This window comes from Trichogramma pretiosum, unplaced genomic scaffold, assembly GCF_000599845.2.
Source record: "Trichogramma pretiosum strain Unisexual culture from Peru unplaced genomic scaffold, Tpre_2.0 scaffold27, whole genome shotgun sequence".
Taxonomy (NCBI): domain Eukaryota; kingdom Metazoa; phylum Arthropoda; class Insecta; order Hymenoptera; family Trichogrammatidae; genus Trichogramma; species Trichogramma pretiosum.
Genome location: NW_019641694.1, coordinates 1,716,303 through 1,733,654, shown reverse-complemented (window position 1 = coordinate 1,733,654; position 17,352 = coordinate 1,716,303). Strand labels below are relative to the sequence as shown.

General features: G+C 44.3%; 3 protein-coding genes across 3 annotated transcripts; all 3 read left to right on the top strand.

The window, feature by feature from the left end:
- The first annotated feature begins 1,503 nt into the window (after positions 1-1,503).
- On the top strand, positions 1,504-6,523 carry LOC106660427 (START domain-containing protein 10-like). Its single transcript, XM_014383389.2, has 7 exons — positions 1,504-2,033; positions 3,096-3,276; positions 3,332-3,479; positions 3,564-3,716; positions 3,790-3,914; positions 4,011-4,133; positions 4,211-6,523. The coding sequence occupies exons 2-7, from the start codon at positions 3,121-3,123 to the stop codon at positions 4,304-4,306; spliced, it is 801 nt and encodes a 266-aa protein (XP_014238875.1). The 5' UTR covers positions 1,504-2,033; positions 3,096-3,120; the 3' UTR covers positions 4,307-6,523.
- A 309-nt stretch (positions 6,524-6,832) lies between these two features.
- Positions 6,833-9,648, top strand: LOC111694321. The gene is made up of 3 exons (XM_023462004.1): positions 6,833-8,601; positions 8,675-8,832; positions 9,133-9,648. Exons 1-3 carry the CDS (start codon positions 8,383-8,385, stop codon positions 9,383-9,385), a joined length of 630 nt encoding a protein of 209 aa, XP_023317772.1. The 5' UTR covers positions 6,833-8,382; the 3' UTR covers positions 9,386-9,648.
- A 1,461-nt stretch (positions 9,649-11,109) lies between these two features.
- Positions 11,110-16,583, top strand: LOC106660575. Its single transcript, XM_014383612.2, has 4 exons — positions 11,110-12,409; positions 13,215-13,367; positions 14,398-14,748; positions 14,896-16,583. Exons 1-4 carry the CDS (start codon positions 11,675-11,677, stop codon positions 15,073-15,075), a joined length of 1,419 nt encoding a protein of 472 aa, XP_014239098.1. The 5' UTR covers positions 11,110-11,674; the 3' UTR covers positions 15,076-16,583.
- Positions 16,584-17,352: the final 769 nt, after the last annotated feature.

The window sequence follows — 17,352 nt, the reverse complement described above, 5'->3', positions numbered from 1 at the left end:
TCAGATCGCGTCACCGGCGCATTGTTTGGAAGTCGTAAAATGGGGAATAATCGTGCTAACATATTGCTTGAACTTTTCATTTGGGCCACGATGATTGTCGATACATAGAAACGAACAAAAAGGCAAACTAGTATAATGCTTTTGCCCAGAGATTAATAGACGAGCAAATTTTTGAGTACATACCGCGGGGAGATTTCACGAGCTTTTCATTGTCCGTGGTGGAAAAATAGGTCATCTTGATGTCATTATAGGTGACAGACGCGTGGGAAGGGGTCGTTTATCGAAAAAAATCTTTGCAGACTTTGTAATGGACATCGCTCAAGGCAGATAATTAAAAGCTCGGCCGGATAATCGAACGAACGAGCGTAAACACACTCCGGGCGAAATAAAAGCCAGAGTCAGAAATGTATTATTGAAATTCCTGGGAAAAGCGCGCGTTCCTCAGCCGACTGCAGGCAGCTGCGCTCGCATACCTATTCCGCTTGAACGTACGCTTATGCAGCTCGGCCAGGCGCCTACTCGAGCTCGCAGTGCGGATGAAAAAAGAAAGAAAAGCTCGAAATTACCGAGCTGCCATCGACGTGTGCGTATACGAATGCGGCTACACCGTAGATTTGGATTTTCGCGTATTAATGCGATACGCGCCGAGCGCATGAAAAGAAGCCAGCCGTTGATTGATGCGCGACGAAACCTCCAAGGATCTCGCAAATCCAAAGATTCGCTTTGGTTGGCTTTGGTTGCGTGTACGAATGAAAACAGTATCGCAGCATGCAGGAAGAAGCGCTCGCGAGCTTTTTGCCCCTAGTCACGAACGAGCGAGTGCGTCGAAAATGAAAAATTCACGCCACGGGAGAAACAGCGAGAAAACATATATACAGGGCGCGCACGAACGAAGCTCGATCGAGCAGCTGGCGGGCGAGCTTGCGAGTCACGCTCGTGCGTACACGGACCTCAACGGTGCAATGAGTCAGCTGTTGGGCTCGAGAAAGGGCGTCGAGGGGGTGGGGAGCGCGATGCCATAATACCGTGTATTGCCAGCAACTGCGTGTACAACGTAGGTATTATGTAGCGCTGCAACGATTGCGTCACGAGGCGGCGAAGAAAGTCGAGCTCGCCTCGATCGCGCTTGGGCCAGCCATGGGCTCGAGGCGGCCGACGCTGCATACGCGAAGCCGCAGCAAATTCATCGAGTGGTTTTTGCCACACCTAGATATCGTCGAGATAAGAAGCGGCGATCGATGAGTGCAACGTAAGTATGCGCTGCATATGGTGAAGCTCGCTGCTCGAAGCTGCCATAATAGCGCTCCGCACGTACATACAGGTGTATATATATAGTGAAAAAATTCTCTAGCTATGTGCTGCTGTATAGCTGCGGTGGCGGTGGCGGCGGCGGCGGCTCGAACAGCGAAGCACGTCGCCTCTGGCACGCGGACATCTGCGCAGTCGCCGGGGAAAAAGCTCGCCAGCAGCAGCAGCAGTCGAGCGACGGACGAGTCTCTTCGAGGTAGTCGTCGCGTGCTGCGCTTACGCCGAGGCAGCTGCAGCAGTCGGCTCGCGGACTCTCCTGCTCCTTTTCCTTACTTTTTTAATTGACGTTCTTCCAGCCCCTCGAGTGCCAAGCGAGAGATGCGAGGCTCGCGCAGCGACGCGACCAGACGCGCAACGAGTCGTTACAAGTAGATATACGATGCCGCGCGCAGCGATGATCGCAATTACACGAGCTGCGACAAGTCTATTGTGCGGCTGACGCTGCTGCTGTTACTGCTGGACCATTCGCTAATTATTGTCGCGCGATCGATTGATATACGTGCGATAATGACGAGCGATCGTCCTCGCTCGTACTCGCCTTGTTTTGCCTCTTGCGCCAGCTACTACGGCTGCGATTGTTATCGTTCTAGTTGTTGTCGTTGCTGTTGTTGTTATCGCCGTTGCTGCTACAATAATTGGCTCATCATCTGATAGAGATCAGAAGTAAGAAAGAAAAACATGCTGACCGGGGCCTGGCGTTAGGCCCAGACTCGCAACTCCCGCAGGTAAGCCCGCACATTCGTATCGAATACATTTGCGTGCCACGAGCCGCCTTCTATTTTATTGTTACTTTTTTTTTCCATGGCGCAATTTTAATGTAGGTTGAGCGTCGTTCGCGGCTCTATCAGCGCGAGCTGATCGTCGCGTACTGCACGCGCGTGCAGCTGGCCATTCGTCAGGTGCCTTTTGACACTCGACGTTTTTACGCGGCCGCAGCCTCATGCATATGCATGCACGAGGCTCTCGTACGTTTACATTAGCTACATAAACAGAGCGTTTTAGCGTACTTTAGTTATAGTGTACTCGGGCGCGAGTCAAATTTTCCATGCATTTTCGTGCACGCGCTTACCTCAATAAGTGCAGTGTTTCGTTCGGGGATTCCGCCTGCATTATTCATGAGCGCGCAGCCGAGCAATCTTCAAAGCAGCAGCTGCAAGCTCAAAGCTCTCTTAAGCATTTGAATTAAAAGTCTCCGCGGAATCGAGCACGAGCCTCGACGTGACGCAATTGCGGCCGATGAACTAACCCGAGCTCGCTTATCGCGCGCATCTTTAACGATTCCATTTAGCCGCACGCATCGATTTTCGGTATCTAGTCTGAATGTGCTTTCAATAGCTTCGAGCGACTTTCGGCGACTTTCTCAAATATTCATCCATCGCGACGCTGGACAACATTTTTTCGACGCTTTGAATTTTGCAGCAAAGCCAAACGGGCCTACTTGCACACTAGCCGCGTGTAAAGTGTACGGCGTGAGCAGCTCGTTTCTATTTCACTTTACGAGCGCAATGCTGCGCTGCTACGAGCCGAAAAGAAAGAGCTTTCTCGAGCAGCGACTCTTCAAAGTTGCAGCTACTCTCGAGAGGAACATATAGAGAAAGAGAGAGGCCTTTAACTTTGCAGGCATTCTTTAGCTGCAACTCGGAAAGTATGTCGGAAAGTATGCATCTCGTCGCATTTTCGGTATAATACGACTCGTGAATGAATCTCGACGCTTGCAGCTAGACTGCACGTGACTGTACGGGCCATGAAAAAATGCCGACGGCTTAAATTTGAAAATGCTATTGCAGGCCCTCGTCTGCTTGGGCAATAATAATGGAGGTGGGCGTCGTGAAAATAGCCGAAGACAGCGACTTCGCGAAACTCAAAAGACTGTACGACGATAGTAACGAGTGGAGATTGGATTACAACAAGCCGGATCTTTGCGTCTGGACAAAGAGCGTGCCTGGAATCAGCTTTCGAATGATCAAGGTATATCGACAAAAGTCTACAGCTTTTTTTCGCATTAACGACAATTTGAATTTAGATAAGGACGACGTTTTCCGACGTCGAGCCGGACACTATGTACGACGTACTCCACGACCCGGACTACAGAAAAGTCTGGGACACTCACATGATCGATGCCCGAGAAATTGGCTTTTTCAATCCAAACAACGACATTGGTTATTATTCCAGTGAGTAGAAATTGGCTCCTTCCCTTCTGCCTCGACATGATATTACTTTATTTTTAATGCGCACACTTATTTATTGGCTCGTAGTGTCGTGCCCGTCGCCACTGAAAAATCGCGACTTTGTACTGCAGCGATCGTGGCTAGACACTGGCTTGGAGCAGATGATCATTAACCACTCGGTCTTTCACAAAGATTATCCACCCTTCAAAGGCTGCGTCAGAGCAACTTCTTACCTCACGGGTAAACTCAGCTGCAGACTCTACTAATTCGCATTAATTATTTAATTTAATCGAGGCCTTTTGTCTATGCGCAGGCTACATCGTTAGGCCGTCGCGCAACGGGCCGGGCTCGGAGCTCGGCTACGTCGCTCATACCGACCCCCATGGGAAATTACCCGTCTGGTTGGTTAACAAAATCACGCAAATATTTGCGCCCAAGGTCAGTTGTACGCATATTTTACCAACGTTTTAATCGCTAATCACTTCATTCGATAATGGAAAATTTACGCGAGATTTCGCTTCATTTCCTTTATAGATGGTGAAAAAATTGCACAAGGCCGCCCTTGGATATCCGTTGTGGAAAAAAGCGAATAATCCAAACTACAAGCCTTGGTTCTCTCCGGAGCAAATATCTTCTCCTCGAATAAGAACGGAAGACGTGAGTATAATACTATCTACCTATCGAATTTATAATGAAAAAGAAGCCGTTTCAATTGAAAAATTTTGATGATTCAGTGCATCAAATCGGCCGAGGAGAAAAAGTACAAACACAGCTACGTTGACGAGTCCAATGCGAAAGAATCGCGTGGCCGAGATTCGGACAGCGATTAACCTTCCATTACTGCAGGCTAAAACAAAGGGACTGTTAGTTAAAGTATGACACTAGTTACAATGTATGTACATATATGTACTCGTTTATGAGTTAGAATAGTCGTTCCACAAGGGCAAAGAAGATAATTCTGCGCTAATGTTCAGTATTTCGGTATACAAAGAGATGTAATTTAAGTGGGGAAAAAATTTAAGATTTTATATAAGTAAGTAGCAGAGCGAGTTTACTCATGTATGTGCGTAGCAGACGTACGATAGGTTGATAACATTTTTGTAACAAACATAGCCAAGTAAGAAACGATCTTTGTGTAATAATTGATCTGTAATAACTACAACATAAATACGAGCTAGGATGCCTATAATCGTTGTTTTCTACGCTTGACGCGATAATATATTAATTTTACGGGAATATAATAGAATTTAATAGACGATAATAACGGCAAATTATGTAACAATCTACAGGATCATTTAACAAAACACGAGACAAATACCAAAGAAACTTGATTAATAATAACAATAAAAAAACGAACGTGAAAATTGATACGTGCAATATACCGGGTATAAAGCGTAATTTAACAATATGTAATACATGTATATTACAGACGTATTAAAAGTATTATGAAAAAGTTATCATATTTTTCACATTATCGGTTGAATAATAATACGTACACACCTGTCGATCATATCGCTATTGGCAAGTGATTTATGCTTATAAATTGTATTTTAAAACAGGATAGATTGTTTCAAATGAAATATTCATTACAATTTGAAATATAACTTATATACTTGTACATTCCGTACTCGTTAAGAAAAAATAAGTGCAGTTGTATTCGTACTGAAAGAATATTTTGACAAATAATAGCTTGTTATAGGTCCATTAAATTCTTCTCTAAATTTTCAAACAAGTAGTAATATTAATGGTGCATTTCAATGAAAAATGCTCGTAAAATATTGTCTTAAAGGCTCTTTTATAATTGTGACTTTGACAGTTGACAAGTTACATTAGTACCATAAATAATCGATTGAATTACTATCCAATTTTGAAACAATTTTTAGTACCTAATGATTATAAAATTATTGTTCTCACAATCAATAAATTTATGTTTGATTGTAGTACTCTCGACATCACGCAAAAGAATAATTAATCTCACGATTAAAATCTACTTACGGTGATGAAGATAAATCTATAATGTCATCTAGACGTATATTTTTATTACAAGTAAATCTTATATTTTTGACAAATTTGATAATATGCATCAAAACTTCTGAGTTGTGTTATGTATTTTCACAAATTATTAAACCCCCTTTAACAAATTACAATGTCAATTTTACAGACAAATAACTTTGTATTTTGAAAGTCTATAATTGTTATTTGAAATTATATTTAATAACGAAAGTCTACATTTAATACTCCTTGCATTAATTATACGATTACAAAAATTGACTAATTTACAACCAGAACCATTATAAGTAAAATTAATACATATAATAAAGACTTTAAAAATTTCTAAGTAATGTTCCAAAAATATATTTAGTGATTTTTTTACAATTAATAGTTTAGAGCTAGATTTCATGTCTTTACAAGATGTTACAGAAAGATTTTCGATTTACTTCTCCATTATAAAATCAATATCTATATCGAAAATACCAAGAACTTCACATTTTTATATTTTAATTTGGAATATGCACAACCAAATTAAAACAACACTTTAAATGACTGACACTAAAGTTACATAATAAGTTCAAAATATTTACGTTGGTAATATATTCATCAAAGATTAATTTGTATTATCACAAAATTAAAAGCCTGGTTTTTACAGGCCTGCTGCCACAACGACTGCAATTAAAACTTTAAGTAAAGCGCCCCAATTGCATTACCCACGTGCATAACTTAATATTAATATCATTGCAAAGGAGTTTTTAATATGAAAAAGTGAAAAAAAGCTTCTAAACTGTTTACTGTTAAAATCAAGGCTGTGTGCTATAATAATAATAATAATAATATTTATAATACGTGGTGTTACCATAGGGTTTATAAAATGCGGCAATATGTAATTTGTATGATGTAGTAAAGTGGATGAAAGTATGCGAAGATTTGGTTTTAACATCGACAAAGTCGTTGGATGTACTGAAAAAATGAGTTGCTTTTCGCATTTTGATTTTTGTTGAAAATATATGACAAAATTGTATTGAAAATTATATTTCTTTTAACTATTTAAAATGCACAAAATACAACATTTATAATCGTAAAGTTTTAAAATTTCTCATGTAATAGCCAAGTGAAATTTTTGTCAAAATTTGAATATTTCAATTAATTGAATACTTATTGATAAATATGCTAAAATTTTTTCATTAAAAATTTCTAAATATTTTAAAAAAGTTTAAATTAAAGTGCAACTTATCCTGAAATATTAAAATACAGAAGGATAATAATGTTTATAAACATTAATAAAATTAAAGTATCAACATAATTATGTTAGATATTTAAAAAAAAATGTTATTTGATTTCAAATTCATTGAGTACCTATGTTTAATATTCAAATTAAAACGAGTAAATTTTTTCAAAATGATAAAAATGAATTTCAATCGATAAAAAACCATAAGAGCAATTTTTATGAAGCATAAAAAAACTCGTCAAAGGTTTTCATATCAGTGATGACACTATTATATGATGAAAATAGCAAATTAAAATAATAATTGTATAGCATTTATTAACTTTTTTGTTTAAACGTAGGTATTGTACAGTGAGAATTTTATTAATGCTTACATAACTAAACGTCAAGTGGTATTAAAAAAATTACAACACCCTAGTTCATACATCTAGGTTGTTTGTCATCTGATGAGCCAATGTTACACGGATTTTTGGAAATATTTTTCTGCTTTAATAATTGTATAAGTATTAACTTTACAACCAAGAATTATAGTAAGATTTTGAGCATTATATCAAAGTCAAGTCTTTTTGTGATTACAATAAAAATTACATCATTATCTTGCATAATCTAATTCCTGTTTTTGTTACAATTGATTGAACGCTCGCTCCACGAACCTGCGAATTATTTTTCCAAGTTGACACCTTCGTTAGGAAAGCAATTCTAATTTTTTCACGTCTATCCTAAATCGTTGTCCAAACTTAGGTATCGTGTACACCAAAGGAACATTATATATTTATAAAATAGAGCATAATCTCGTCAGTCGTAATTTTGATCTCGTTGTCGAAAGAGACTTAAGCTCATTCGATCTCGCACTTGGCGGTCGAAGTAACTCTATCTGTTTGCTGGATTTTGTTTTAACTCGCGATTTGCCATCGGAAATTACGATAGCTGACAGTAACCGAGCAAAACTTGTATTTATAGCCAGTAAGCTTTATCAATCATTACAACGTTATTTGGATCGGAGTAAATTGTGTCAGAAATATATATATTTATTATTTACTTTGGGCACAATCGATTCGTCAGTGAATTCATTGAAGAAAAATTGATTCGTACTTATTATCGAGCCAGCCACGAGTTTACAGAAGATAATCGGGCGCGATATGCGCGCGAGCAACAATAGTTTGCAGAATGAATCGCGTACGCATAGTAACGATTCACACGGGTGGACAAGTCCTTTGTGCTGCCGAGGTAGGCAATAAAGACGCGGAATTGGTTAGCTTTACGATCGATTCAAAGTCCAAATCCAACGAAGCGAGTCGCGGAAAATCGGCCCGTGTCCATTGAGCTGCGCGTGCGAGTTTTTTTCCAATCGCGTGTGCGTACCTATGTGTGTGTGCGTTTGTGTGCGCGCGCGCGCGCCTCTTCGCCATACGCGCGTAATGCTACTCGTCCTTACGCGAGGCTCATCCTCCAGCTAGTACTCGTTTTGTATCCCCGAGGAACAGTACGACATGATATACGATTATCGAGTGTCTCGCAGTACTCCGGCAATGGCTCGGTCGCTGCGTTCGCCCGAGCTTGCGTAATTTTTCCGCGCGCTCGACGACTCGACGCCCGAGACGCTCCTCGAGCTGTTTGCTTTTCGCGCTTGTGCATTTTACGCGAGCGCACGTAATCTTTTGCCGAATCGAGAAGGTATTATCCACCATGAGCTCGGAAAGCCGCCGGAAGAGCGTCGAGCTGTCGGAAAATTTGTGCACTCTGACTATTAACAAACTGGACGATACTGGATCGAGCGATGGTGAAGGCGATGACGATCTCGATAAATTGGATAATAACGCGAGCACGAGCTTCTTCACGAGCAGCAACAAGAAAATCGTCCTTACGACCAAGAAGAGCTGCGCGTCAAACGAGACGCCGAGACAGGTAATTCAAATTATTCATCTACTTGCGCGTATTTCGCGCTAACTATCCTTCATCAGCTGCTTTTTCGTCCAAGAATAATGCGGCGACGGCGAGCAAGAAAAAGAAAAAAAATAGCACGCAGAGCCGAGTGATGTACGCGAGCGATTGCATGGTGTCGTCGCTCGTTGTCGGGCCCATGGTCGTCGCTCATTGGAGGGGAATATGGGTCTTGATGGACTTTCACGAAAACATGTAAGATATTCGCAGCTTTTCTAATGCATCCTAATCCGATTCGTTTGCCATACTAGATCCTAAATACGTATGCTGAAACTGGGGAGATTATCTGCTTAAACAAACGTATGCATTGAGGGGGTCAGTCTGTAGTCTATATAGTCCCTCCAGCTTTTAGATCAATTAATCGAGCTTGAAAGATTGATTGCTTGGCGATCGCGTGAGCCGCTGCTCGCATACGAATTGATTAAGGCTCGAGTACATGATCGTTGCGGCATCGATTTCTAATCGTAAACGTGGACGCGTAATTTTGACTCGCAGCTTCAGCGGCTGGCTGTGCTTCGGCTTCGGCATGAGCCTGCACTTGCTGTTCGCTCTGTTGAAGCAGCCCCTGCATCGAGCTTTCAGCGACGACTCCGCCAGCAGGAGCAGCGATCGCCGTTGGACCTGCAGGACAATCGGCTGCAGACTCGTGCGTACGGCTTACACCTACGTCTTTAGCTTGGCCTGCAACTGCCACTGGCGAGGCGCCTGGATCATCCTCAACGATTGGTTTGGTCTGCAGGCCAGGTAATATTTTTTAAAAATTCTTATATAAAAAAGGCCCGAAAAACGTAAACCTATGAAGAATTGCAAGTTTTTTCACGTGGAGCGAGCTATTTACGTAATGACATTTTATAATCACCCGCGAATTAATAATCAATAAGCAGCGATGCATCTAGGCATTATAAAATTTTGTTGCGCGTTGCTTCTGATCGCGATCAATTATGTTCTAAGAATGCGTCGGTTGAGCGACGGCTAATAAAGATAAGTGTGCATTATCGCGAGCGCAATATAACTACGTGCTGCTTTTCAGAATCATCGGCTGCTTTACGTTGGCCGTACTCGGCAATCTGATGTTGCTGCGCTGCCTGAGGAACCTGCTGGCGCCGCCCTTCCTCATTTCTCTGGACAGCCCGAAATTCGTCTTTCACTTTCCTACGAGATACAATCAGGTGACACTTGTGTGTGCGACGTGGCCGCGTTGTCGCGAGGCGTCGTGGCAATTACACATGTACATCCCGCGTAATAATAATATATGAGGGACAAGGTGAGAAGATCGCAATCGAGCGTCAGAAACCAGATACAGGCGATGCGACGAGCTGCGCGACACGACGTGTTTCATACGATGCAGACACGCGCGCGCCCGAGAGGCCGATTGCCGAACAAAAAGCTGCTGATTAACGCGATCGCGCGCGGCCGCAGGACAAAAGCTTGCTCGACGTGCCTCGCTGCGTAAGGCGAAATCTCGACAGGAAAACGCCAGTCAAGGGAAAAATCACGTCTCAAGGATAGATCTGCGCATAGAAGCGACCGACCGACCGACCGACCGCCCGATCGCCGCCACCGACGCGCAAAACCCATCCCCGCGACAATTTATGCGCATTTTCTCAAACTTCTGTGCAATCCTTTCTCTCAACTTGAGATTTTATGGAGCATTTTTACAGGGCTCCGGTGTAAAGACGTTGAGTAATTAGGAGGAATAATTGAGAAAGCTCGTCGAGCGATCATAAAAGCCGGATCGGTAGGCAGGAAAATTTACTCGTGGCCCACTCGTCGGCGTATCGAAAGCTCGAATTGGCCGCGCTTAGCCTTCCGGATCGCATGCCAATGATCACGATCAGTGTCGATCGCGCTTCTAACTTGCGCGTTATTTTTTTGCGATGCAGCCCATGGCGAGCTGTTTTCCTTGTTCATATTAGAGCGTAGTCGCCGAATCAGCGTTGTAAATTACAACCGAATCTGACGCGGGAGTCGAAATTTGAGCGATAATTGTCAAGTGTATAATGGCAGCGCGGCTCGACCATTACGCGAAGATACGTACGATAAGGATCTGCAGCCTATTGCCAGTTAGGCAATTTTCGACTTTCGACTTTTATGGACTCTGCGCGTGTGTTTCGATAAACAAAAGAACGAAACAAAAAAAAATAATAATAAAAAAAAAAGAAAGAATAGCAACGTACGAGTCAATTCTGGTATGCGATGTTTACTTGTATATAAATATAACAACAATTCGATAATGTCTCAGACGCGCTGCTTCGCACCGATGCTCTTGGCTTGAGAAAATGTTACAAAAACATGTAAAAAGGCGGACACACACTTGTAGGCAATGCTACACGCGCTCATACATGTGCACTACAGCAGTGCACTGCACAAGTGTGCAGAAATGCACGAGTGTGGGTGTAAAAGAGAGAGAGAGAGGGGGCCCTAATACTAGCAGCTCGTTCCTATATCATCATCAGGTAAAGAGCTTTGATTCACGTACACACACACACACACACGTATACGCATCGAGTGGGTACTAGGCCAGAGTGGGAGCAGGGCACCTAATATATCTATACATCACACGAACGAGTGTGCGTATCCAGTCAGCGAGAGAACGGTAGGACGTTTCGTGCGTGTGTGTGTGTTTGTGTGTGTTGATGCACGAGAGAGTGAGCGAGAGAGATAAGAGCACACGTAGACAGAGATGCGTAGAGATGTTAAAAGGTACGAAAAGTGGATGCAGAGTTGATAAAAGTTAGCGAGTAACCGGGCGCGACTGTCAGTAGAGCTTTATCCGTCCGCGCTCCAATATACGGACAATACAAAGTACGAGTAACGAGTTGCGAGTGGCCCATAGTGCGCGCAATAATAACGTTCCGACGCCGAGGAATGTTTGAACGTTGAGGCGCGGAACATGGCGAGCGACAAGAGCAAAAAGAACCGCAAAAAGTCGCAGCGCATCTGATACGCGCGTCCAACGGAAGCTCGGAAAAAGCTCCAAGCATCAGCAGCAGCAGCAGCAGCGAGGAAAAATTCTCAACTCCGTGGCCCATGGTAAATGGGTAAAAGGAGAGCCGAGTCTCGAGAGTCCAAAGCTGTCAAAGAGAAGGAAAACTACGAAAATAAGCGAGCGGAAAGAAGCAAGTGCGCCGAGGACGCGGCGGGCCAAGGCGAAGAGGCCGAAGAAAAGGAGGAAGAAGGAGGAGAAGGAAGAGAGCTGAAGAGGATGGTCGAGCTGCAGAGCGCCTCGAGCGTCGTGGCCGAGGTGGCGGTGGCCGGTGCGGGCTCCTCGAGCGGCCGACTGAGGCTGCACTACTCGATCCTGAGCCTCCTCGACACGCTGTTCTCGGCCGGCATAGCCGGGCCGGCGGTCGTGGGCTACTGGCGCGGCACCTGGGGCCTCAGCGGCTACTACATCTACCCGGACAACCAGCCGCTCAGCAGCCTGGCCTCGATCCTCATCGGCATCTGCGGCCTCTTCGGCTTCGACCTGGCCCAGCACGTGTTCCAGGAGTTCCTGCACCCGGACAAGCACCGGCTGCTCTTCTACCTGGGCTCGCGCCTCTACACCTACGTGTTCGGCCTGTGCTGCGTGAACGCCTGGCGCGGCACTTGGCAGGCGCTCGACCTCTACACGGAGCACACCTTCGGCACCGTCTTCACGGCGACGGCCCTGAGCGCGGCCGCTCTCGCCGTCATGAAGACTCTGAGGAACATCTCGGCGCCGCCGTTCGCCGTGAGCCTCGACACCTTCGCCGGTTACTTCGACGTGCCGACGCTCTTTCGCGTCAACGTAAGTGCCAGCAGCTTTCCTACGCGCCGATCCACAAAGACGATCCGCCGATTTTCCTCGTCGCGCGCGAGTGTGCCTGTGCCTACTCACAGGCAGCTAGTCTCTGCTCTGCTCTGCTCCGCTCCGCTCTCTGTGTATGTGTGCCAGTATGTGTGAATAAGCGTACGCTCCGTCAAAGAGAGACACGAGTGAGCGTACTTGACACAATTGTAATAACGACGCATAACCCGTCTCTCTCTCTCTCTCTCTATAAACGTGCAAATGCATACTGTGTATGCAAGTCGCTCGAAAAAAGCCAAACATTAGGCATGCGCCCAGTCAGTCGTTCGTTGGCCGATTTTACTTTGGTTTTTCCGTTTGCTGACGAATGCTCCAGCAGAAAAAGCGGAGAGAACGCCGAGCGATCGTGGGATTTTTTCACCCGTTCAATAGCTCGTCGTGTCAGCGTTCAGTGGCTGATACGATGAATAAACAAGAGGCGCGAGGCAAAATATTTTCCGTTCGATACCCGAAGAAGCCGAGCTCGCGTCGACGAGGCGCGTGTAGGCTCGAGAGCGAAATCGCACCGAATTTCCGGCCGACTTCCAAGCGCCCGCACACGCTCGTTACGTAGCAATATATAGACGTATGCTCGGCGAGCTTTTCACGCTCGCGTTGCATCGGACATGCGCGCGCCTCTCGAGCTACGTAGCTGCTTTTCAAGCACGTGCTCGCTGGCTACGACATTTTTTTTTATCCCTGCACCTAGATGGAGTTGTAAAATTGACCAAGCAACGAAATAAGGATAAGGTACGATTTGTTTCAGAACTCGAGGGACTGGTCACTGTACATGCTGGACTGCGCCTTCAGCGTCGGCGTGATCGGCACACTGGTCGTGTTCGTCTGGCGAGGCGCCTGGGTCCTGTTCGACCTCTACCTCTACCCGGACAATCGCGAGCACTCGGCCCTCGGCTCGCTCGTAAGTAGCCAATTCCGCCGTGGAAAGTCTGCTCTCGCGCCCTGACTCGAGTCTAGAAAGATCGGCGCGTCGCGATTGTTTATTCCCGAGCGCAGCGCGCAGCCGTGTCAATATTGACCGAGCGACAGTCCGTCGAGGCGCAAATAATTTGCACGGAATCTTGGCGCCTTTGGCAAACTTTTTCAATTGAAATGGACGATCGAGAGATACGGCGATTTTCGCATCGGCTCGCTACATCCGAACTCGCTGGAGAAGAAAATCGCGTTCGGCGACGCTGCCGTGTGATCGTGCGTAAACGAGCGCAAACCCGCGCCTACCATATTCTGCCTTATTTCATTAAAGGCGCGCGCTAGCCTCACGACGACGACGACGATAACGACGACGATGATGATGATGATGATGATGATGATGATGATGATGATGAACGATGACAGGCGCTTTGGCCTATGTATTCCATTCGCAGCCGCAGACGCGCGCTCGGATTATCGTAATGAGAATCATCGCATCAAGCGTCATCGGAGGCACGCGCGCACGCTTAGCTGCAACTCGACTCGGGGCACCGAAAATTTCGTGCGTCTATCGGGATCACAATGGCGCGGCGCGATTCGCTCGAGCCAAGACCAATAAATCCGTCGAGTTTCTTAGGCCAATGTAGGCTCGACTCGCGCGGTCAAGTTCAAGGTATCACCGGATCAACGATCTTATTGGAAAATTAGACTTGGTCCGTGCGGTATGTAGCGCTTAAAAATAGCCTCCAATTAGTGTAGCGACAAGTGTCAATATCGGAGGTAAAAATAATTCTCGGACGTCTAAAAATAAATACTCCTTTTTCGCTGGCAATTGACTTTTATTCGACTCGGTCTTGTCCGGCGTAACGCGTGACAATTTTTCACGCGACACACAGCTTCGTTAACTAAATGTATTTGGTATACAATAATGACTCGTATTACACACGGCGGTCGACGGTTGAGTTTTGGTCGAGAGGAAAGTCAAGGAGATATTGATATAGATTTTGTCACGTTGTGCACAGGTGCTGGGCTACGGCATAGTCGTGCTGACGTTCGGTCTGCAGCCGGCGATGCGATACGTCTGCGGCAAGCTGCAGGGCCTGGGCCGGCTGGCCGCCGCGGACGCCTTCCTGCTGCTGAGCTTCGTCGGCACGGTGAACGTGTGGCGCGGCATCTGGAACGTGCTCGACCTGTGGCTGCTGCCCGAGGACCCCAAGCTATCCTGCTGGATCACGCATCTCGGCTGCTTCGTCTTCCTCGTGCTGCTCAACTGCAGCAACTCGGTCCTCGTTCGGGGCGTCTACATCGACGCCGAGGAGGAGGCCGGCAAGTGCGTCGTCTTTCCCTGCCACTACCTTCGCACCTTCTTCAAGGTGCGTATCGACGAGCTCTGCAAAATTACGGCTTCGTTAAATCCCAGCTTGTGCTTTCTCGCGATCCGAGACGAGAGAGTCGTCCCACTTGTCCCCCGAGTCGGATAAACATGTCCTATGTGTCGCTTGTGTCTGTGTGTGTTGCAGCTCGAACGGGACAAGAAGCTAGCTGCAGTCAAGCGCAAGAATTTGATCGTGACCTCGAGGGACCCGAGCGACCCGAGCCCTCTCAAGGATAAAGATATCGAAAACGGAGTTCTGCTCAACACTGGCATCTCCGTTACCATCGTTTCTTCGACCAACGTCGACCCGGCGACCATGTCTTAAACGAGAAGGATGAATAAAACGACCATTGCTCGATTTACTGCATTTTCTCGATCAACTCAACGATAAAAACAGCTACTAAATAATACCGATAATCACGTAAGGACCAAAAACCAGCTTCTTATCTATGCGTACGTTGAAATATCAACGAACGCTTAAAAGAACGTTTTATAATTTGGCTATGAATGCGCTTATTAAAGAGCAAAGTGCGCGCAATCAAAGTGATACGTACGCCTATATTGAGTGCACGTGCATTACGCGTCTATCCAAGACATGTTCGACGCGGTACATTGCACTATTTTAAAATTGCCTATACGCCTATATAAATAATAATATATAATACTTAAATTACGTTGAGAAAGTGCTTATTACATAGAGAAAGATTGAGAATATGCGAAAATGAAAAGTAGCTGAAACGAACGAGAGCCTCCCGAACTGTCATATAAAACAAAAAAGTGATGAATAAGTTTAAACAAAATATTAATAGTGCTGTGCTGTGGATGAAATAATTATTCTGCGCTCATCGATGGACGAATGGATAACTCGTATGTACGCATGATCTATATAATTACATATTTCATTTATGAGTTATAATAAATACTTTGTATAGCTTTAATTATGTACGAGTAATCGCATTTGTCGTGAAAAACGAGCAACACTTTTTTTTCTTGTACCACAAACTCGTCGATGGGAAAAGATCACGCGTCGCGGATATCATTACGATGGCTGTGAAAACGGAGATGACTCTACCAATAATGATATAGTTTAACGTGAGCGAGCTATAAAAATTTTTGCCAAAGTTACGAAAAAATGCCAAACAATCGTCACTTTTTTTTCTTCGCGTATTATGTTAAAAATTATTTTTTTAAAGGTAAATACGCGAAAAAGTCGATTAAAGTTTTGAAAAGTTCAACGTGCTCGACCAATGATAATGAATAAAGAAAAAAAGAGACGTTATCTCTCTCCACGCAGAGAATAAATATCATTACTAGGTAGGAAGCTCTCAAAGAAAAATAACACGAATATTATACCTGTAAGTACGATTTGAAAAGTCAAAACTACGAGTGTCTTTGCTTGCCTGATGAATGAAATAATAACAACAACAACATCAATAATAATAATAATAATAATAATAATAATAATAATAACAATTATAATAATAACAATGATGATGATAATAACAGTAATAATAATAATAACAACTTTGACTTGGCAGAAGATCGAGCTTCTGTGCTCCTCAGCGAATTTATTTGACTGTATTACCGATTACTTTTCATGCCTGTGAGTGCAAGTCTGAGTATGACGCTTGTTGAAAATATTGAATGTTTTAGCTCGTCGTCTGTGTGCACGTATAAATCAAAGAAAATTATGTAACTAGCCTACCTAAGGAAGTATGAGTATGTTTGCAAGAGAACCAAAAGATGTCGATATTCATTATTACTTTTGCCAATGACATTAGTCTGAGTGTGTATGAATGTATACACAATAAACGATAAAGAAATATCTCTTAATTTTGTTTCTCGTGTTTTTTAATTTTTTCGCCCCAAGTATATCCAGCTTAACGTGACGTCTGAACTCTGACCACGAGAGATGCAGCCATGTACGGATGTAATGTAGACCTTGATACTTGATAAGATTACACATGCATATGCGCGTTCTCGTCGCGTAAGTGTGGATGTAGATGCGTTCCTCCGTGCCGTAACAATAGGCCGTGCGATGCTGCGAGTTTTACGCGTGCGGTGGCTCGAGCTCCAACTTGAACCCTCAACGAAAAATGACGCAATTAATCAAGAAAGGCCAGATAAAGATAGAGAGAGAGATAGGAAAAAGAGAGAGCTTAATGACGGAACAATAGATCGCCCTCGTAGCCTATATTTAAAAAAAAAAAGCGAGACACAAGCCACAATAAATGGAAGGTTACGCGTACTGCGTTGTAGGAAGGAAAAGAGATGGAGGGAGGAAGCAACATTTCGCACTTGTTATGCGGATACGAGTGCGATTTGAAAAATTTTCGGACGTAATTCAAAGACATTGATAGCGATCTAATGAATTGGCGCGCACGGCCAAGGTCGTTATTAGTTAATTGAATATCGTTTCCTTATGATGTAACACATTACGGTATACTTGAGATTAAACTTACTTACGTGTTACATAAAAAATGTCCAGTTCCAACTCATGGTCCGATGTTGCCGAATTCGGCAGGAATGTCTCGACTGCCTTCTTCATACAAAGAAAAAAAACAAAAACTCTTTTATGAAGTTCATTATGAAAAAGTACCAA